At 43.7% G+C, this 23,845-nt stretch overlaps 1 protein-coding gene across 2 annotated transcripts in view; it reads left to right on the top strand.

Annotated features, from left to right (window-relative positions):
- The window catches only part of cfdp1 (craniofacial development protein 1), a 256,567-nt gene that overhangs the window by 206,064 nt on the left and 26,658 nt on the right, over positions 1–23,845 (top strand). For both annotated transcript variants that reach the window (XM_072518304.1, XM_072518303.1), the window contains exon 6: positions 278–436. In XM_072518304.1, the coding sequence (XP_072374405.1) occupies positions 278–436 (159 nt within the window). The remainder of the gene's footprint in view (positions 1–277; positions 437–23,845) is intronic.

Here is a 23,845-nt window from a genome sequence, read left to right as displayed (position 1 = left end):
CTGTAGGGAGAGAAAAGAGCTAACATTTCGAGTCCAATGACACTTTGTCAAAGCAGTCAAATAATCTAAAGAAACTGGATTAATTGAATTTGACATCACAAGCTGCAAATCACTGCAGACCTGTTAAAGTGGGAGGATAATGGTTTGAGTAATGTACCTATTTTATTTTTCTGACAGTGCAATATTTGGTTACTTCACTGTAAACAACTCTACACAGCTGACATTTGTATCATTCTTATTCTGAATTGTTTACACTCTTTTTCTTTTCCAAATGCAGAGTAAAGAGACAAAGTGCTATAGGTAACATTCTGGGAAAGATGGGAGGAAAGAAACAAAAGATGAGCACCTTGGAAAAATCAAAGATCGACTGGGAAGCATTCAAAGAAAAGGAAGGGATTGGCGACGAGCTTGCAATCTATAACCGAGGCAAAGAAGGGTGAGTGCTGAAACTGAGTTCAAAAGGAAAATGGTCTAATTTCTGAAACAAAACAAAGATAACAGCAGTTTATGTGGTCAAACACTTTGAACTTGGAAATACCTGGCAGGCAACCAAACACACCATCCAGTTTTATTCCCCACAAGCATTGAAACATCATATTAGTTAAACTGCACTCTTCCCTCCATGGCAGTGGAATTTGATTGTTGCACTGGATTCTGTCCAATTGTGAGATAGTCAGTATCATTTGCTGTAGTTCTAAGTACATACCAAGCCTTCCATCAGTTATCCTTCTCCTGCAACAATTTATGATGTACTTTAGAGAGTTCATTAGTCCTTGGTAATATCTTAACTGATTTGAAGCTCATGAATGCAATAATAGCATTTCATCAAAAATGCTGGAATTTCTTACACATGTTTGACTTATTCCATCTATAAAACTAAATTATTAAATGGGAGTTTTGGCATTATAATACAAATGTAATGACATAGCGTAAATTGACACACTGAAAACTGCTTTGCTATTATCTCTTATGATGGGTGCATGCATTCAGACTGAGGAGTGTTCTTTTAATCTTTCAATCTTGTAACCAAACATAACAAGTTTCAGTTCCAATGATTTGAGGGAATTTCTTTCATTAATAATCTATTGATAAAATGATAAAAAGTGTCTAGTTTTATGAAGGTATGACAAAGTTATTTCCGGAATGAGCTGATTGAAAAATGTTGAAGCTGTCAAGTATGATTGGAGCAAAATTAATCACGATCCTATTGGCCACATCTACAGTTGCCATGTCCACACATTCAATCAATTGTTGTCAGTGTGTGTTGATGGCTATTTTTAAGGTGAATGTGAAAGATACTGAAATTAATTGAACCTTGGTTTATCTTGTTACAGCAGGTTTATTACGGTTTGGTTTACTTAAAAACTGCCCAGCATTATTGTCATTTTATCATTTATTAATGGAAAAAATCTCCATACACTGATGATTACATTACATCTGTTGTGACCAATACAACAGATGTAACACTGGAACATGGGCGCCTCAACTAAGGCATGATACACAGCTTAAATAATATTTATGTTCTTTGATCAAAATGCAACATTCAGTAAGATGAAACCAGATTTTGTTTAAAAAAAAAAAAGAAATGGTATTATGCTGAAGGAGCCATAGCATTCACAGCTGTGTCACAGCCACTGATAAAGCTATACTGATAGATTGTCTCTCCCTCTCCCATTTCGTACACCTTTTTCTGTGCTTGTACCTATGCTATCAGCAGCAGGCATATTCTTGTGATGGGCTAGTTTTTGGGTGTCATCACGCTAGCCTGAGGATTGGGAGAAGTTCAGTATTTGGCAAAGGAGGACAACGAGATTGATTAAGAGGGGTAAAATTGAGTAAGAGCATCAACTGGCAAGTAACATAAAAGCAGACTGTAAAAGATCTATAAGTATTCAAAAAGACTAGTGAAGACAAATGTAGGTTCCTTACAGTCCGAAACAGGAGATTTTATGATGGAGAACAAGGAAATAGCAGAACAATTAAACAACTACTTTAGTTCTGATTTCATGGAGAAACACGCAAAAAACTTCCCAGAAATACAAAGGCAGCAAGGGTCTAGTAAGAAGGAAGAATTGAAGGAAATTAGTATTACTAGAAAAGTAGTCCTGGGGAAATTAATAAAACTGAAAGCTGATAAATCCCCAGGGCCTGGTGATCTACAGGGTACTAAAGGAGATGGTCAATAAAATAATAATAATCGCATATTGTCACAAATAGGCTTCAATGAAGTTACTGCAGTCGCCACATTCCAGCGCCTGTTCAGGGAGGCTGGTACGGGAATTCAACCCCCGCTGCTGCCCTGTTCTGCATTAAAAGCCAGCTGTTTAGCCCACTGTGCTAAACCAGCCCATTATAATAGTGGATGTACTGGCTGTTACCTTGCAAAATTCTGTAGATTCTGGAAAAGATCTGGCAGATTTGAGGGTGGCCAATGTGACCCCACTATTTAAAAAAGGAGGGAGAAAACCAGGAATTGCAGACTGGCTAGCTTACCACCAGTAGTAGGGGAAATGCTTGAGTTTATTTTTCATTTTATTGTAAAGATTGTGATGGCAGGACACTTGGAGAATATCTGTGGATTAAACAGTTAACATGGATTTACAAAAGGGAAATCCTGCTTGACAAACCTACCAGAGCTTTTGAGGACTCAACTAGTATAATAGATAAAGGTGAACCAGTGGATGTGGTGTATTTGGATTTTCAGAAAGCTTTGAGAAAGTCCTACCTAAGAGATTGGTGCGCAAATTTAAAGTGCATGAATTGGGGATAATATATTGGCATGGATTGAGAATTGGTTAGCAGACAGGAAACAGAGAAAGAATAAGGTGGGTCTTTTTCGAAGTGGCAGGCAGTGACTCGGGGGAGAACAGAATTTCATGAGGAAGATTTTTGAACTGAATCCATTGGATTTTTAAAACTTTTTTTTTTTAGACCATAATGCTTATAATTCCAGTGTTCTTTAAACCTCGTATGTTACAAATTACTCCCCAAAAAAACCTTTGTGTATTCTAATCTTTCTTATTTGTGCCTGTATTGGATTAGAAAAGCAGAACAGCAAGGTATAAAGCTGTTGGCAGTAAAAACTATTTTGATTTTCTCACAAGGACCTTTGACGCAAATTTCTGAAGTATATTTTGTCTTGTCTGGAAAGGAACTTCTGAGTTGCCTTGGTGCCTTTTAGATTATCTAAAATAATCTTGATTTGTTTACTTTCAGGCTTTATCATTTCAAAATTTGGATGAAAAGATGAATGGAAGCTTTATTTATTTTTGAAAAATATTTTATTCAGGCATTTAGATATTTACACATCAAACAGACCCACAAAACAAAACAAGCCAACAGAGCTGCAATAATCAAACCAACTAAATACCTAACAACCTACCCCCCCTTGGCAAAGGCCAAGACATCGGCCTCTCGCCCCCTGGACTCCCAGGTCTTCTGACACTACAAAGATCGCCACTTCTGAATTCGGGACCACCTACACCTTCAAAGCCTCCGACATAAGTCGGCAAACCCCTGCCAAAATCCCAGCATACGGACATGATTCGCGGGCCCATCCACACACAGCCCACACCTATTTTCCATCCCTTCAAATAACCTGCTCATGTGTGCCCTGAAGTTCACCTTAAACTGAATAAGGCTAAGCATAGCGCATGGCGAGGATGTATTAACCCTCCTCAAAGCTTCCTCCCACACCCCAGCCTCTACCTCCCTCTCCAATTCTTCCTCCCATTTGCACTTCACTGCCCCTATTGGGACTCCTTCCCATTCCATCAACTCCATGTAAAATTCTGATACTTTACCTTCCCCTACCCCTGTTCTTGACACCACCTATTCCTGCAGCTCCTGGGGAGGCAGGTGAGGAAAGGACCGTACATGCTTCCGGACAAAATCCCTCAACTCTCAATATCGGAGTCCATTCCCGGCAAGCAACTCAATTTCCTCCACTAACCCCTCCAAGCTCGAGAAGCTACCCCCAATGAATAGATCCTCAAATCGCTCAATCCCTGCCCGTTGCCACCCCCAAAACCTCCCTGTCCAGCCCCCCCCGGAGCAAACCGATTATTCCCACAGATCAGTGTCCAAACCGCGGCCCCTCCAGCCTCAGGTGCTGCCTCCACTGTCCCCACACCCTGAGGGCCATTACCACTACCGGGTCTGTGGAGTACCTGGCCGGCGAGAATGGTAAAGGCGCTGTCAATAGTGCCCCCAAACTTGAGTCTTTACAAGATGCTGCCTCCATCCGCTCCCACATCGTCTCCCCCCCCCCCCCCCCCCACCACCACCACCACCTCCTTACTATAGCTATATTCGCTGCCCAATAGTAATTCTTAAATTGAGAAATTTGTGCAGAAAGATGTAAAGCAATTACTTTTGTGTGCGCATTCGGATACTGGCTCATTTTCTGTTAGAGGTAATCAGCAATCCCGGCCCTGGGTCTCTCCATGTGGAGTTTGCACATTCTCCCTGTGTCTGTGTGGGTTTCACCCCCACAACCCTAGATGCGCAGGTTAAGTGGATTGGAGTTACTCATTTGTGCTCTTCATCAGGTTGTACTTACTCTTGATTTGGGGATTATTTGACCCTGAATAATGTTAATGAACTCCCTGCAACACTGAGTGGATGGAATTTGTATCAACCGACAGTAGTTTGTTTTCTTTCTGGTCCTTAAGTCTTTTTGATTGCAAATAGTCTATTAAGTTAATGTCACAAAATTAGATTAATACACTATTATACATGAAGCATTTTAAAAGTATGTTTATATTTAAATTTATCGTACCTTCGGGTATTTGGGTGAGGGTTTCAACCATGGTGCCACAGTGCTGTGCTAAATTCAAATTACAGATTAAACTACAGGAAATAAGGGCTGCAGTGTTTATGCATGTTTTCAGCTGCTGATCATTTGAATGACATTTGATGGAAAGATTGCTGCCTACCAGCTCAGATGAAGAACAGAAAAATAAAATATTGTAAAAGTATGTTTGTGTATTCTGAGCCTAGACTTTCTGTGAACACTTATTTCAAACCATTTTAGAGTTTTTAGCATTGGGCATAGGAAAGAGTTGGCCAAAGTAAACTGAGGATAGATCATGTCGAACATTTGAGAAACAATGGCGAATGTTCAGGAAGAAGTCAAGTGCCACTTAAATCAAAATGCCTTCCTGAGAAGAAGCAGAATTGTAAAAGGAGAAAAACGTTCCATGGCTGAACAAGAAAGTTGAGGAAGGCATAAAGGCAAAAAACTAGGGCATGCCATACTGCAAAGCTTGTGGTAAGCTGAAAGATTGGTAGAACGTTAAGGTTCAGCAAAAGACTACAGAAATAAAATCAAAAGAGCTAAAATGAACTATGAAAGGAAATTAGCAGAAAACAAACACTGATGCCAAAATCTTCTATATGTATATGAAGAGGAAGAGAATAGCTGAAGTAAATGTTGGCCCTTTAGAGAATGATACTGGTGAGGTAATAATGGGGACACCGAGATGAAGGCACTGAACCAATATTTTGTCTCTTCACAGAGAAGATAGAAACATTTTCCAAAAACTACAGTTAATGCAGAGGAACCTGGTGCAATAACCATCACCAGGGAGACAATAACTGATGGGATTAAGGGCAGATGAGTCTCCAGGACCTGATGGCCTGCACCCTCGGCTATTAAGGGAGCTGGCAGCGGAGAAGGTTTATGCAGTGGTTATGATATTTCAGAATTCCCTGGATTCTGGAAGGGTCCCAGTGGATCGGAAACACGCTAATTTGACGCCCCTATTCAAAAAGGGAGAGGGACAAAAAGTAGGAAACATTCAACCGGTTAGTTTGACCTCTGTGGTGGGGAAGTTGCTGGAATCAATCATTAAGCAGGAGATGACTGAACATTTGGAAATACAAAGCTCAATCCAGCATTGTCAACATGGTTTTATGAAGGGTAAGTCATGCTTAACAAACTTGCTCGAGTCTTTGAAGACTTAACCAGCAAGGTGGGTAATGGGGAACCTGTGGATGTGATGTATCTAGACATCCAGAAGACGTTTGATAAGGTGCCACATAAAAGACTGTTCCAGAAGGTGAGATTGCAGGAAATTGGGGGTAGAGTACTAGATTGGATTGAGGATTGGCTGACTGACAGAAAGCAGAGGGTTGCGATAAATGGATCCTTCTCTGGCTGATGAACTGTAACTAGCGGGGTGCCGCAGGGGTCAGTCTTCGGACCTCAACTGTTCACAATTTATATGAATGATCTGCAAGCAAGGACAGAGTGTAATATAGCAACATTTGCGGATGATACTAAAACAGGTGGGAAAGTAGGCAGTGAAGAGGATATTTTACAGACTGACATCGATAGCCTAGGAGATAGTGCCAAAAGTTGACAGATGGAGCTTAATGTAGATAAGTGTGAGGTTATCCATTTCGGCCGAAAAAATAGAAAGGCAAATTATTATCTAAATGGAAAGTAGATTCAAGATGCGTCTGGGCAGAGGGATCGGAGTGTCTTTGTTCATGAATCGCAGAAAGTCTGTCTGCAGGTACAAAATGTAATAAGAAAGGCAAATGGAATGTTAGCATTTATTGCAAAAGGACTGGAGGATAAAGAAGTGTTGTTATTTTATAGGGTGTTGGCGAGACCATACCTGGAGTATTCTGTCCCGTTTTGGTCTCCTTATTTGAGGAAGGATGTGGTGGTGGCATTAGAGGCAGTTCACAGGAGGTTCGCCAGAATTGATTCCAGAGATGAAAGGATTGACATATGAGGAGAGATTAAACAGTTTGGGTTTATACATGCTGGAATTTGAGAAGGATAGGTGGGATCTGATCGAGATGTATAAAATACTAAATGGGATTTATAAAGTAAACGTAGACCAAATATCCCCTTGTGGTGGAATCTAAAACGAGATGTCACGGATACAAGTTGAGAGGCGGTAGATTTAGAACTGAGATGAGGAGGAACTACTCAGAGTGTGGTGAATTTGTGGAACTCACTGTCCCATACTGCGGTGAAATCTGAGCCATTGAATGTTTTCAAGAAGAAGATAGATATATTATTGATAAATGGGTTAAAGGGATATGGCAAACGGGTGGGGAGGTGGATTTGAGACCAGGAAGAGATCAGCCATGATCTGATTGAGTGGCGGAGCAGGATCGAAGGGCTGAATTGCCAACTTCTGTTTCTAATTCCTATGTTCCGACGTAGCACAATATCAAAATTGTCGCTCGATGGTACAGACCTTGAATATTGCTGAAGAGAGACTTATATTGCTGAAGCTTTTCATCTTGCACCCGTGTCGGGAGTCTATAGCTCTCTGTTGCATTCTCCATAGCAGCACCTCAGCCAATCAGGGTCGACTTGCCAACTAATCAACACTCTTTTCTCCTGCAATATAAATTGTTGGGAAATTTGGCATTCTTGTGCTTGTTCTGATGAGTGGAAGCCAAAAAGCTTTGGCAACATGTCTCTCTTGTCACTGATATCAGAATTGAAATGTTGCAACTGCTGAGGTTTTTTACTTTATATACTTCCATTCAGGTTTTGAAATGCCGTGTTTTGGGGCTATTGCATTATGGCATTCCACCGTGCAGACACCTGCGCCAGATCCATATTGTCCATTCTGTCATTTCCTCCCTCACTCTTTTCTCCAATATGAGTCTCTCGACATTAGCCACACTGTACCCCTACTGATCTTTCTGGAACTCACCATTTCCAATTCTTTCACCCAAACAATCCTCCTTCCCTACTGTTTGCGAATTTGTCCCAGGACATCATTTTCACTCTTGCTTTGACTTCCCCTTTTGTGGGAAATTTTGTTTTGACTCTTGAATGTTCAAGTGCCAACCATGACTTTGAAGCTCCAAAAAACTAAGAGCTTGAAATTTCAAAACATACCAACTTTGCTTAAAAACAGCTTTATATATTCTTGATGGCATTGAAAAGGTGCATAATTACTGCACTCTTAAATCTGTCAAGTGCTTCTGTATCTCTGCATGAAGAAAGAGCCTCGTGCAGAAAAGAAAAGTTTTTTTTAAATGAGCATTTTCTAAATTGCAAAGTTTTCTGTAAACATTTTTAAAAACTTTGTTTTTTTTCTTGGTATATTTTTGCATTCTTGTAAACAAATCCAAACAAAAATACTTCACTGCATTTATTGGAGGACTTTAAACCCTTTGTGACATTAATTGTTTATCTGCTATAGCCTTGCTGTTTACTTGCCAAGAGGGAAGCATTTCCTTTGTCCTTTCTGTGACCAGATATTTATTTTCCTGCATTGGCTTGCATTCTCCTGACTAAATGCCCACAGTGCTCTTTGAAGTTCATTGTCGATGTGCCATTTCATATTGTACGACAATTTCTTGAGCACTAATATGGTTACATGTTGACTAGCTAAATGGGCTGTACATTCTCAGCTGACTTGCGATTTAAAAAAAAATTCTATTGATAAGCTGTGGGGGGCGGCCTGCAGCACTACACGTGCAAGCATTATAAATGTTCAAACAGAGGAACGCATCAAAACCTTTTTTGCTTTATAACAAAGGATGCAAAGATGCATAAAAATGGTGATTTATAACTAAACTTGAAAATGAAATATAATACTATGAAATATAGTAAATGATTGGTGTGTTTCGCAGCCCTTCAGGTCAAAGTGGAGCTGTCTTCATAGTTTTGCATTTAGGGTGATGCATTCTACAATAATGTTTTCTTTACGTTTTCTCTTCCTGATTGCGTTGACTGACATGAAATGCACCACTCCAGCCCCTTATCAAAGCGTCATTCTTTTTTATTACGTACAGTGGTTATGTTATGAACCCTGTACTCCCCATACAGACCAATAACTTTATAAAAAGAAAGGAATTGCCACAATGCCAATAAAAAGAAAACCAATGGACAAGATTTCACCTCTTAAAACCTTTACTGTAAAAAAACAACTAAAATCAATATAATTCAAACATTAACAGGCAAAGGATATTTCAAACAGAGAGGTAGATTTCTCTTTTTAAAAATGGTTGCTACAACAAAGATGCACCTCGTAGTTACAATTACAAGAATTTGCACTAATTCCCGCACCACGCGCAATCTTAGCCTTTCCAACTCTGTTTCCTCTACGTGGGATTTCTCACTTCCCACCCAATTGTTTCAGTCCTTGAGTTGCATTTGCAAGCAGCTGTGTTGTGTTATGGGCCAGGGTTTCGAGAACACCAAAGTATATCATGGAGTTCACCTGACCCATGACTTTTAATAGATTTTGGTTATGAGGAGCACAAGGGTCCACTCTCCAGGTGTTATGCAACAGACACCTTAAGTATTTTTAAAACAAAACAATGTTTATTCTATGAACCCAGTTAACATTTTATAAACATATAGTAAACATCTTATCAACTACCAACACACGTGACCCCACAGATACAATGCTCTCTAGGTAACCCTTAATACCTTTCCTAGCAACATCGATAAGTTAAACCCTTTCTAACAAAGACAGCAGGTTTAAATTCTCTACAGAAACAGGTATTACTTTGAAATCATCAAGTGAGCTGAAGACATTCTTTAGCTTGTAGAGAGAGAGATCAGAACATCATCTTGATTTGAATGCAGCTCTCCAACACTCAAAACGAAATAAAAAACAGAGCCACAAAGCAGCTTTTCAGCTCAAAACAAAAGTAAAAGACAGAAAATTGCAGCTGCAGCTATTTCTTAACGGTACATCCACATGACAGTTGCAATTGTATTCTATCCTAAGCCCCCACTGATGAAGCACATATCTTCAAGTCATCCCTTCTTGGGTCATAACACAGTCGTGATAGCATGAGATTCCCAGAGACTGCCTATGCTGACCTCTTTAAATGGTCTAGTGCAGTGTTTTTCAAACCTTTTTTCCGGGGACCCATTTTTACCAACTGGCCAACCTTCGGAACCCAACCCGGCCGACCTTCGCGACCCACGCCGGCCGGCCTTCGCGGCCTACACCGCTGACCTGCGCGACCCACCATTTTCTCTTACCTTGCTTGCTGCCGACAAAAATGGAGGAAATAGTTTTGGGTCCCTTTGGCCCACGTACACACTCCTCCAATGGAACCTGTTGGCTGAAGGTGAAGCCTTCCGGTGTCGGAAAGTATGCAGTCTCCATCTGTCCAAAGTTCTGCATTTCTTTCCTGTGAAATTTTATCAAATAAACCCCCCCGGACTTGTAAAAAAATAATAAAATAAAATAAATGAAAAAAATTAAAATAAAATGAATGAATAAAACCCCCCCGAACTTGTAAAACAAAAAGCTGCGACCGTTTAAAAAAAAAAAAAGCGGCCGCACTGCGCATGCGTGCCCGATCATCGGCGTGCATGCGCATAATTTTGCGCATGCGCGCCAATGATCGGGCACGCATGTGCAGTGGGCCGCATTTTGTTTACATGTTCAAGGCCATTTTGAAGGCCGCTTGCAGCTGGCGTTATTTTTTTTAAAAATATATATTTTATTAAAGTTTTTCGATCAACCAAGAATTTTCCATTTTTACAACTTTGTAACAATATATACATTGATCGTTTTTAAAATAATATATTAACTAACGGCAAGTGCCAACACAAAATTTAAAAAAACGAAAAGAAATAGTAACATTGAGAAGATAACTATGAACAACAAATATGTAACAACACACAAAAAAACCCCAAAAACCCGAATGCACCCCCCCCCCCCCTCCCCCCTGGGTTGCTGCTGTTGTCTTTCCTATTTTCCCTTATCGCTCTGCGAGATAGTCGAGGAACGGTTGCCACCGCCTGGTGAACCCCTGAGCCGAACCTCTTAGTGCGTACTTTATCCGCTCCAATTTTATAAACCCTGCCATATCGTTTATCCAGGCCTCCACGCCCGGGGGTTTAGCTTCTTTCCACATAAGTAGAATCCTTCGCCGGGCTACTAGGGACGCAAAGGCCAGAACATCGGCCTCTCTCACCTCCTGCACTCCCGGCTCATCTGCAACCCCGAATATAGCCAACCCCCAGTTTGGTTCGACCCGGACACCCACCACCTTTGAAATCACTTCTGCCACACCCACCCAGAACCCATGCAATACCGGACATGACCAAAACATGTGGGTGTGGTTCGCAGGGCTTCCCGCGCACCTCCCGCACCTATCCTCCACCCCAAAAAACCTGTTCAATCTTGCTCCCGTCATATGCGCCCTGTGTAGTACCTTGCATTGGATCAGGCTGAGCCTGGCACACGAGGACGAGGAATTTACCCTACTTAGGGCATCTGCCCACAGCCCTTCCTCAATCTCTTCCCCCAGCTCCTCCTCCCATTTTCTTTTCAGTTCCTCTATCATCGTCTCCCCCTCGTCTCTCATTTCCCTGTATATATCGGACACCTTACCATCACCCACCCATGCCCCCGAAATCACTCTGTCCTGGATCCCTTGCGCCGGGAGCTGTGGAAATTCCCTCATCTGGTGCCTCACAAATGCCCTCACTTGTATATAATGAAATGCATTCCCAGGTGGCAACCCGTATTTTTCTGTCAGTGCTCCCAGACTCGCGAACGTCCCGTCCAAGAACAAGTCCTTCAGTTGCGCAATTCCTGCTCGCTGCCAAGATTGAAATCCCCCGTCTATCCTTCCCGGGACGAACCTGTGGTTGTTCCTCATCGGGGACCACACTGAGGCCCCCGTCACTCCCCTATGTCGTCTCCACTGCCCCCAAATCTTCAGAGTCGCCACCACCACTGGGTTTGTGGTGTACCTTTTCGGGGAGAACGGCAGCGGCGCCGTTGTCAGTGCTTTTAAGCTAGCTCCCCTACAGGACGCCATCTCCAGCCTTTTCCACGCCGCTCCTTCTTCTTCCCTCATCCACTTACATATCATAGACACGTTAGCGGACCAATAATAATCACTCCGACTCGGCAGTGCCAATCCCCCTCTATCTCTACTGCACTGCAGGAACCCCCTCTTTACCCTTGGGGTCTTCCGGCCCACACAAAGCTCATGATGTTCCTGTCCACCTTCTTAAAAAAGGTCTTTGTAATCAGTATGGGGAGGCACTGAAACACAAAAAGAAAACTCGGGAGGACCACCATTTTAACCGCCTGCACCCTGCCCGCCAATGACAGGGGCACCATATCCCACCTCTTAAAGTCCTCCTCCATCTGCACTACCAGTCGTGTCAAGTTAAGCTTATGCAAGGTTCCCCAGTCCCTGGCCACCTGGATCCCTAAATACCGGAAATCTCTTGTTACCGTCCTCAGCGGCAGCTCGTCTATTCCCCTGCCCTGTTCCCCAGGGTGCATCACAAACCGTTCACTCTTCCCCATATTCAGTTTGTATCCCGAAACCTCTCCAAACTCCCTGAGTGTCTGCATTATCTCAGGCATCCCTTCCACTGGGTCAGCGACATATAACAGCAGATCATCCGCGTATAATGACACCCGATGTTCTTCTCCTCCTCTAAGTACCCCTCTCCACTTCCGAGAGCCCCTCAGCGCTATGGCAAATGGCTCAATTGCCAACGCAAACAGTAACGGGGACAGGGGGCACCCCTGTCTTGTGCCCCTATATAGTCGGATGTAGTCGAATCGTTGCCTGTTCGTAATCACACTTGCCACCGGGGCCCCGTATAGGAGCCGATCCCATCTAATGAACCCCTCTCCAAATCCAAATCTCTTCAGTACCTCCCACAAGTAGTCCCACTCCACTCTATCAAATGCCTTCTCTGCATCCATAGCCACCACTATCTCCGCCTCCCCCTCCGGTGGGGGCATCATCATCACCCCCAACAACCTCCGTACATTGGTATTCAATTGCCTCCCTTTAACAAATCCTGTTTGGTCACCATGCACCACCCCAGGGACACAGTCCTCTATCCTTGTCGCCATCACTTTGGCCAATAACTTGGCATCTACGTTCAGGAGGGAGATGGGCCTGTATGACCCGCACTGCAGCGGGTCTTTGTCTCTTTTCAGGATCAGCGATATCGTCGGGGGTAGTGTCCCCCTTTCCTTAGCCTCATTGAAGGTTCTCGTCAAGAGTGGGGCCAGCAGGTCCACATATTTTCTATAGAATTCCACCGGGAACCCGTCTGGTCCCGGGGCCTTCCCTGCCTGCATGTTCCCGATTCCTTTTACCACCTCCTCTACCTCAATCTGCGCTCCCAGTCCTGTCCTCTCCTGCTCCTCAACCTTCGGGAACTCCAACTGGTCTAGGAAATGCATCATTCCCTCTTTCCCTTCCGGGGGTTGGGCCTTATACAACCTCTCGTAGAATACCTTAAATACCCCGTTCACCCTCTCCGCTCTCTGTTCCATCCTTCCCTCCTTGTCTCTAACTCCTCCGATCTCTCTCGCCGCCCCCCTCTTCCTAAGTTGTTGGGCCAGCAGTCGGCTCGCCTTCTCTCCGTATTCATACTGTACTCCCTGTGCCTTCCTCCACTGCGTCTCCGCCTTACCCGTGGTCAACAAGTCAAAGTCCGTGTGTCGTCTCCGTCTTTCCCTGTGTAGCTCTTCGTCCGGAGCCTCCGCATATTGCCTATCCACTCTCAGAATCTCCCCAATCAGTCTCTCCCTTTCTTTACCCTCTTGTTTCCCCTTATGGGCCCTTATGGAAATCAGCTCCCCTCTCACCACCGCCTTCAGCGCCTCCCAGACTACTCCCACCTGGACCTCTCCATCATCATTGACCTCTAGGTATCTTTCGATACATCCCCTCACCCTTCCACATACCCCCTCGTCCGCCAACAGTCCCATATCTAATCTCCAGCGTGGGCGCTGTTCCTTTTCCTCTCCTACTTCCAGATCTACCCAATGTGGGGCATGATCTGAAATGGCTATAGCCGAGTACTCCGCTCCTGCCACCTTCGGGGTCAGCGCCCTTCCCAGGACAAAGAAATCTATCCGGGAGTACACTTTGTGGACATGGGAGAAGAAGGAAAACTCTTTACTCCTCGGTCTAGTGAATCTCCAGGGATCCACTCCTCTCATCTGCTCCATAAAGCCCTTAAGCACCTTGGCCGCTACCGGCCTCCTCCCGGTCCAGCCCTGGGTCCAGCACCGTGTTGAAGTCCCCCCCCCATTACCAACTTTCCCATCTCCAGGTCCGGGATGCGCCCCAACATACGCTTCATAAAGTTCGCATCATCCCAGTTCGGGGCATATACGTTCACCAGCACCACCGCTTCACCTTGCAATCTGCCACTCACCATCACGTACCTACCCCCACTGTCCGCCACTATGGTCTTCGCCTCAAACGATACCCATTTCCCCACCAGTATTGCCACCCCTCTATTTTTCGAATCCAAGCCCGAATGGAATACCTGTCCGACCCATCCTTTTCTTAATCTGACCTGATCCGCCAGTTTCAGGGGTGTCTCCTGAAGCATAACCACGTCTGCCTTTAGCTTCTTTAGGTGCGCAAATACCCTTGCCCTCTTAATCGGCCCGTTCAACCCTCTCACGTTCCACGTGATCAACCGGGTTGGGGGGCTCTTAGGGGGCTCTGAAACTCGCCCTCTTTCTCGCCACCTCCGCACTCCAATCTTGGTAGACGCGGATCACCGCGTTCTCCCATCTGCTGCTCCGTGTCATCTTAGCCCATCTCAGGACCATCTCCCTGTCCTTGTAGCGGTGGAATCTCACCACTATTGCTCGAGGTGTTTCCCCTGCCTTTGATCTTCTCACGAGGACCCGGTACGCTCCCACCATTTCCAGGGGGCCATTCGGGACCTCGGCTCCCATTAAGGTATGGAGCTTCACGCTCATGTACGCCCCAACGTCCGCTCCCTCTGCCCCTTCGGGAAGACCCAAAATCCTTAAGTTCTTCCTCCTCAAGCTATTTTCCAGGGCTTCCAATCTCTCCATACACCTCTTGTGTAGCGCCTCGTGCGTCTCCGTCTTCACCACCAAGCCCTGTATCTCGTCCTCATTTTCGGCAGCTTTTGCCTTCACTCCACGGAGCTCCATCTCTTGGGTCTTTTGCGTCTCCTTCAGCCCCTCAATCGCCTGCAGCATCGGCGCCAGCACCTCCTTCTTGAGCTCCTCCACACATCACCGGAAGAACTCCTGCTGTTCCAGGCCCCATACCAACTGGGCTCCCTCAGCCGCCATCTTGCTTCTCCCTTCCCTTCTCTGCCACTGCTCCAGAGGATCCTCCACAATCTGGCCACTACTATCACTTCTTTTCATCCACACCCGGGGGGACTCCTTTCTATGTCGCCTCACACTGGGTTTAGCCTTTGAAAATGTCCGTTGGGGCTCCCGATAAGAGCCCAAAAGTCCGTTGAAACGGGAAGTGCCGAAACGTGCTACTTAGCTAGTCATCGCCGCACCCGGAAGTCGCAGCCGGCGTTATTAACAGCACTGTTACACGGAGGCGTGGAATTCGCTGCCTCGGGTTTGCTTCCCTTTCCTTCCTCTGATGCCACTGTTCTCACTCACTGTCAAATTGCTGAGCCTCAAGGGGCTGGTTTAGCACAGTGGGCTAAGACAGCTGGCTTGTAATGTAGAACAAGACTAGCAGCGCGGGTTCAATTCCCGTTCCAGCCTCCCCGAACGGGCGCCAGAATGTGGCGACTAGGGGCTTTTCACAGTAACTTCATTGAAGCCTACTTGTGACAATAAGCAATTATTATTATCAAAGTGGCTTGTGCCTTAATGGCCCAGGTGGAGCCATGCCAAGTAGTCCACAGCCTTCCCCTCGCCGTCAGTGGTGTTGATGCCTCCATGCTCTAGGCCAGCCTTGAGTAAATCCTTCTACCTCTTCCTTTGGCCATGCTTGGAGCATTGGACAACAGGGATCTGGGAGAAGAGAACCTGCCGAGGGAGATGGCAGTTTCAGGGCATGCAGACAAAATGGTCCATCCATCAAAGTTGGTTCCTCGAGCAGGGCTTTGACGCTGAGAGAAGCAGCTTCATGGAGGAAGCTAGCATTGGTCCAGTGGTCCTCCCATTTGAAATTAAATGAAAATCACTTATTGTCACAAGTAGGCTTCAAATGAAGTTACTGTGAAAAGCCCCTAGTCGCCACATTCCGGCGCCTGTTCGGGGAGGCTGGTATGGGAATTGAACTGTACTGCTGGCCTGCCTAGGTCTGCTTTCAAAGCCAGTGATTTAGCCCTGTGCTAAACAGCCCCTGATCCCCAGGATTCTACGTAGGCACCACTGATGGAACCCTTCAAGGATCTTAACATGGTGTCTATTCACAGTCCAGGTTTCACTGCAGTAGAAAAGGGTGATCAACGCAATAGCCTTATAAACCAGCATCCTCGTTGACTTCCAATGGTTCCTGTTGTCAAAGACATGTTGGTGCAGCTTGAAGAAAGCAATATTCGCACAGTTGACTCAGTGCTGGGACTTCCTGACCAATGGTAGTCCCTTGGGAAAGTGCCAAATTATGGGAAGTGCTGCACATACTCCAGAGCCACCCTACCTGCATGAATGCTGCAGGGTTTACTCTTCTGGCCAGGGAAATGTTGAAGAACCTTCGTCTTGGTGATGTTTAAAGATAGGCCAAGCATTTAAGCAGGAGTATTGAAGAGGTCAGGCTGCATGTATTGTAAAGAGTGAGCCATCATGAAGCAGTCATTTGCAAACTGACGGTTGTGAATGTCAATGGTAGTCAACTTTGTATTTGCCTGAAAAGCATCCCGTCCACACGATGCTGGTTGCTGACACCGGGTGGTAGGTCATCTCCGATGAGGTGCACGATGAAGTTCAGGTAAATGGTGAACAATGCGGGGACAATCTCACAACCTTTTATAATCCCGGTCCAGACGTGAACGATGTCAGGTTCAGCTCCTCCACTCACGACGGTGACACTCGTATTATCATGTAGAAACCTCAGGACAATGGCAAAACTTCCAATGGACAACCAAAGCATTGGAGGATGATCCAAAGAGCTGCTTTTGCCTGGCAGAGACCTACATGTGATGTTGGTTAGTGTGAGGAGTCCAGTGCACAATCAGGTTCCACGCGGTCTTGGCGTTTGGTGGCCGGATTCAGTGGCATGGCGAACCATAACTACTAGGGCCACTTAATTGTTCCGTCTTAGAAGCCATTGGGGCTACCGCCCTCCTCCGCCTGCTCAAACGTTAAGTACTTCATGGTGTCATGTGAGAGTACCTTTAAGACATGGATGTTCAAGCAATGTACCTTGAAGAAAACAGTGATGTCAGAGAGTGGGTGGAGCTGGGCTTTAGATCAGCCATTTTGCAGTTTAGTTTTGCAGTTTGAAAAGAGCTTGGGAGTGTCTGTGTTTGCAGTGAGCTGGATCTCTGCCATGAAAGACTATTTCTGGATCATTTAGGTGATTTAAATTCATAATAGTAAAGCCTTTAACCTGATGTGTTTCTGTTTAAAGGTGTTTAGTCTCTTGGATGTTGAAAGGAATAACTGAAGGATTATCGAGAGTTGTAAAAATTTTGGGGTTATCTTTGAAGTAAGGGGTGTTAAGTGATCCAATGTTTATTTAAAAGGTTAAGTTGAGTTCATAGAATAAACATTGTTTTGTGTTTAAAAACCCACGTGTCCATAATTGTAATCCCACACCTAGGGGAACAAGCCGTGTGCTAGGAAAAGCAACAAACACATTAAAGGGGGAGGTTGGTTGAACTCCATGATACACTTTGGGGTTCTGAAAACGCCTCGCCCATAACAATTGGGGGCTCGAGGGGGTAAAGGTCTATTGGAATGGCTTTTGTGAACTTAAAGACAGTGAACGATTGTTGCTTTTCCGGTGTGGTATTTTAGTTTAAGTGGGGAGTGTGTTGTGGACAATGGCTCTTTCAGAGGCCCAGAAATTTTTGGGGGTGGAGACTGTCACACTCAGTACTTTACGGACAGAGACGAAAAGCAGTCAGTTGGGTCTGGCAAAAACATTGCAGTTAACATTACCTGACAAAATGCGAAAAGATGAGGTAATTATGGCGGTGGTTAAGCGTTTAAAGTTGCCTGAGATAGAGTTTGACTCATGGGAAATGGCAAAAATTCAGTTGCAAATTAAACAAATGGTGCATGAGAAAGAATTAAAGCAGCTTGAATATGAAAGAGAGAGAGTGGAAAAAGAAAGAGAAAGAGATAGAGAGAAAAAAGAAAAGGAGAGAGAAGAAAGAAACAAAGAAAGAGATAGAAGGTAGCTAAACAAATGAAATGGCCACAGGACATGTGGGTATTACTGATTCTGGTAGGTAGGGCTAGTGAAGTGTTTGCATCACTACCGGAGGAGATATCTGGAATGTATGAGGAGGTGAAGAAATCCATCTTAAGTGCAAATGAGCTAGTGCTTGAAGCTTACAGACAAAGGTTTAGAAATTTCATGAACGAATTTGGTCAAACATACATGGAGTTTGAAAGGCTCAAACAGAGTAATTTTGATAGATGGATCAGGGCTTTGAAAATAGACCAAACGTATGAAGCTCTCAGAGAAATTATACTTTTGGAGGAGTTTAAAAATTCAATTCCTGATGTAGTGAGAACTCATGTGGAAGAACAGAGGGTTAAAACTGCGAGATGAGCAGCGGAAATGACAGATGATTATTAATTAGTTCAGAAATCAAAGATTGGTTTCCGACAGCAGTTTCAGCCGGTGAGGGATAGAAACTGGGGACATGAGAAATATCAAGTGGTGAAGGTGATCTGATGGGAGATAATAAAGAGAGTGTACCTCAGATTAAAAAAGAAATCCAGGAGGGTGGAAAAGAATTGAAAAGTTTCAGATGTTTTCACTGTAATAAACTAGGCCATGTAAAGTCAGTGTTGGTGGTTGAAGAAAAGCACTAGGAAGGTTGATGTGGTAAAACAGGATAAGACAGTGGGGTTTGTTAGAGAGGTCAAGGGAAGCGAAGGAGGTGTAAACGATTGTACAGCCTGTTCAAGAAGTAATTGTTAAGAAGGTGCCAGATGTATTTGAAGAATTTACTTGTGTGGGTAAAGTTTACTCGTGTATCAGGAGGAGCAGGTAAAGAAGTCACAATTTTAAGAGATACAGGGTCTAGTCAATCTTTAATGGTAAGAGATAAGGAATTATGTAGTTTGGGAAGAATGGTGCCAGAAAAGGTGGTGATATGTGGAATTCGGGGTGAGAGCAGTAGCATTCCATTATATAAGGTAAGGTTGGAAAGTCCAGTGAAGAGTGGTGAAGTGGTAGTAGGAGTAATAGATAAACTATCTTGTCCAGGAATACAGTTTATCTTGGGTAATGATATAGCTGGATCGCAGGTGGGAGTGATGCCTACTGTGGTTGATAAGCCAGTGAAAAATCAGACAACTGAAGGGTTGAAGGACGAATATCCTGGGATTTTTCCGGATTGTTTAGTAACAAGGTCGCAAAGTCACAGGTTAAGACGAGAAGAAATTAAAGAGTGAAGATGAAGTTGAAGTGCAATTATCAGAAACGATTTTTGATCAGATGGTTGAAAAAGAACAAGAACAGGTGGGGGATGAGGTGGATATTTTTAGTTCAGGAAAATTGGCGGAGTTACAACAGAAAGATGTAGAAATAAAACGGATATATCAGAAAGCATATACGGAAGAGGAATCTGAGAGTATACCAGAGTGTTATTACCGTAAAAATGATGTCTTGATAAGAAAATGGAGACCTGTACATATACAGGCGGATGAAAAGTGGGCAGACGTTCATCAGGTAGTATTGCCGGTAGGGTATAGAAAGGAGGTGTTGCGAGTTGCACATAAGGTACCAGTGGGAGGTCATTTGGGAATAAGGAAAACTCGAGCTAAAATCCAGAAACATTTTTATTGGCCTGGACTACATAAAGATGTAGTTAAATTTTGTCAATCATGTCACACATGTCAAGTGATAGGGAAACCTCAAGCAGTGATAAAACCAGCACCCTTAATACCCATTCCAGCATTTGAGGAACCTTTTACGAGGTTTTTTAATTGATTGTGTAGGACTGCTTCCTAAAACAAAAAATGGGAATCAATATCTTTTGACTGTAATGGATGTGTCTACTAGGTTTCCAGAGGCCATTCCAGTACGTAAGATTACAGCTAAAAATATTGTGGAGAAGTTACTTAAATTCTTTACTGGAAATGGACTACCCAGAGAAATACAATCAGATCAAGGATCAAATTTTACCTCCAGGTTATTCAAAGAAGTTATGGATAGCTTGGGAATAAAACAATTTAAATCAACTGCGTATTATCCAGAATCGCAGGGAGCGTTAGAAAGGTGGCATCAGACATTAAAGACAATGTTGAGGGTGTATTGTTAAGATTATGCAGAGGATTGGGATAAAGGAATTCCATTCGTATTGTTTGCAATTAGGGATGCACCTAATGAGTCTACCAAATGTAGTCCTTTTGAACTAATTTTTGGTCATGAGGTAAGAGGACCACTTAAATTGATTAAGGAAAAATTGGTGGGAGAGAAATCGGAAATTACACTATTGGATTACGTTTCAAATTTTAGGGAACGATTAAATAGAGCAGGTGAATTGGCTAGACAACATTTGAAAGTTGCACAAAATGTGATGAAACGGGTAGCAGACAAGAAATCCAAAGTTTGTAGTTTTGCCAGTGGGGATAAAGTTCTAGTGTTGTTACAAGTGGTAGGTGAGCCTTTAAAAGCTAGGTTTTGTGGACCGTATCAGATTGAAAGGAAATTAAGTGAGGCGAATTATGTGGTAAAAACACCAGAGAGAAGGAAGACTCACCGAGTGTGTCATGTGAATATGCTTAAAAGATACTTTGAAAGGGAAGGCGAGAAAAAGGAGGTTTTAATGATTCTAACTCTGTGACGAACCAAATGCAGATGACCGTGAATTTGACATACCTCAAATCAAATTGGAAAATGAAGATGTTCTTAAAAATTGGGATGAATTGTTAAGTTACCTTCCAGAGGAAAAACAAACTGACCTGAAAGAGTTATTGATATCACATGGGCAAGTTTGTAGAGATAAATTGGGAAGTACTAAAATGGCTATGTATGATGTAGATGTGGGAAATGCTGTTTCTATCAAACAACATCCATATAGACATAATCCTTTAAAATTGGCACAGGTTAACAGAGAGTATGCTGAAGAATGGCATAGTTGATGTGGGTTGCAGCTAATGGAGCTCACCCATCGTGATGGCACCTAAACCAGACTGTATCCAACGGTTGTGTGTGGACTATAGAAAGGTGACTGCAGTTACAAGAACGGACTCTTATCCTGTCCCACCATTGAAGGATTGCATTGAGAAAGTGGGACAATCTGGTTTTATTTCCAACTTCCAGACATGGAAAGAACATTTAAAACATCATATGGAGTTCTTCGATCGACTTCAGGAGGCGAGTTTGGTGATGAACTTAGCCGAAAGTGAATTTGGAGAAGCCCGAATCACTTTCATTGCAGAGTTTCCGATACCCTCAAGACAAAGGGAAATAATGCGATCTCCTAGCATGAATGAATTTGATCGAACAGTTGTGCAAAAGTTTTGTGGCGTGATTACTCCACTGATGGAATTGCTGAAGAAACGTAAAAAAGTTCAATCGATAGCGGACTTTCAACGGGCATTTGGCTGCCTGAAAGCTGTGATCGCCAATGCTCCTGTACTGGAGAATTGCAAGGGGCTTTGTGGTCCGATTGAAATAAAGTATCTGATTCTAAAGAGAAATGCCGAGGAGTAGTGAAATGGATGGATCGTGCAGAGACTTTGTTCAGAGACTGTCAATCAAGAAGGATTTTGGTTGGAGGAAGAAGAACAAAGAAAAATGGACTATATTATTATACCTGTTTGCGCGTGTTTTTTTTTTTAAATGAAAATGTATATTTACTGTGTGCATTTCTTAGTGCATGGCGCAAAAGTGAAAAATGAAACCATCTTGCAGTTGAAGGTTTTATTTTCTTGTGGGAGGTGTCATGTGACATGGATGTTTAAGCAATGTACCTTTAAGAAAACAGTGATGTTAGAGAGTGGGTGGAGCTGGGCTTTAGATCAGCCATTTTGCAGTTTAGTTTTGCAGTTTGAAAAGAACTTGGGAGTGTCGGTGTTTGCAGTGAGCTGGATCTCTGCCATGAAAGACTATCTCTGGATCATTTGGGTGATTTAAATTCATAATAGTAAAACCTTTAACCTGATGTGTTTCTGTTTAAAGGTGTTTAGTCTCTCTTGGATGTTGAAAGGAATAACTGAAGGATTTTTTAGAGTTGTACAATTTTCGGGGTTATCTTTGAAGTAAAGGGGTGTTAAGTGATCCAATGTTTATTTAAAAGATTAAATTGAGTTCATAGAATAAACATTGTTTTGTGTTTAAAAACCCACGTGTCTATAATTGTAATCCCACACCTAGGGGAACAAGCCGTGTGCTCGGAAAAGCAACAAAAACATTAAAGGGGAAGGTTGGTTGAACTCCATGATACATTTTGGGGTTCTGAAAACGCCTCTCCCATAACAATGGGCCATTCTTTTCTGGAACTTCCCCCTCGACCTTGCCATCAGGGGAGGCCCTACCAGGAGGGGGATCTCTGGACAGCATTGCTCTCGGTTCATTGGAACACGCAAACCTCTCCACCATGCCAAGGTAACAAAGGAAATGATGCCCTGATAGTCACAATGTTTCTATTATCCTCTCCACCCTCTGTCCTGCCCTTCACTTCAACTAAAATCAGACTGATTCTTCTGACAGAACGTGGCAACTTGTCACAAAATTGTCCTTGGGTGTTTCATTAGCCAATGAAGGATGCACTTTCATCACTGGAATCCACAACAACCTGGTCTGTATCTCGAACAATGTGACTATAATCTTGCAAAATGTTTCAAAAGGGCAATGAGATAGCACTTAACTCTTGTCATACCAGAAAGTTTCGATTTAATCATTTAATTCTCTGCTGATACCATCAATGCGCAAAGCGTATGGTTACTCTGAAACTAGTAGATCCTTGGTACCTCACCCATATTGATGTGATCTATGATGCTAAATACTGAATTTCAGGAAAGGTCCAAAGACTTCAACAGAACATTGTATCAAGTGTGTTTACAAACCAACGTTAAGAGTCCTGTTAATGAATAGAGTATAGCTGCAGGATGGTGCAGTAGCTAACAAAGAGATAAGATAGACAGGCTCCAAAGTACCTAGCCCCAATTCTCCATGACCCAAGACAGGCATCTAACATTAAGTACTGAGCAGCCAGGATATGACTGAGGTAAAGATTGTTGGCAACACGAGGATCAAGATCTAGGGCAGCACGGTGGCGCAGTGGTTAGCACTGCTGCCTCACGGCACCGAGGTCCCAGGTTCAATCCTGGCTCTGGGTCACTGTCCGTGTGGAGTTTGCACATTCTCCCCGTGTTTGTGTGGGTCTCGCCCCCACAACCCAAAGACATGCAGGGTAGGTGGATTGGCCACGCTAAATTGCCCCTTAATTGGAAAAAATGAATTTAAATTTCAAAAACAAAATTTAAAAACCCACTAGGATCATGATCATAATCATAAAATCAAAACGTTTATGCTTGCCTGCAAAAAGGAGAGATAGTAACATGGAACGTACGAGACCTCAACAGGCCAGTAAAAAGATCCAGATTCCTCGCCCATCTCAAAAGAGTCTGAGGGTGGATGTAACTTTCTACTGGAGACACAGTTAAGTGAGGGGACCGACTGCGGGTGATGAAAACCTGGGTGGGACAAGCGGTTCTTTCATGTTTCAACACCAGGACAAGGGTGGCGGCCATACTAATCAGCAGGACAGTTTCATTCATGGTGAGTAGCACAGTGACGGACCCGGGGCTGGGGGGGAATGATACGTTATGGTCAGTGAGACCCTGGAAGGGAACCCAGTAGTCTTGGTATATATACTCCCCAAAATGGGACGACGCAGAATTCATGACAAAACGATGTCTGGAATCCCAGACCTAGACACCCACTGACCTATCACAGGGGATTGGGTGGGGGG

Source organism: Scyliorhinus torazame, chromosome 10 (genome assembly GCF_047496885.1).
Source record: "Scyliorhinus torazame isolate Kashiwa2021f chromosome 10, sScyTor2.1, whole genome shotgun sequence".
NCBI classification, from domain to species: Eukaryota; Metazoa; Chordata; class Chondrichthyes; order Carcharhiniformes; family Scyliorhinidae; genus Scyliorhinus; species Scyliorhinus torazame.
The sequence above is the reverse complement of the archived record's forward strand: the minus strand, read 5'-3'. Positions and strand labels throughout refer to the sequence as shown.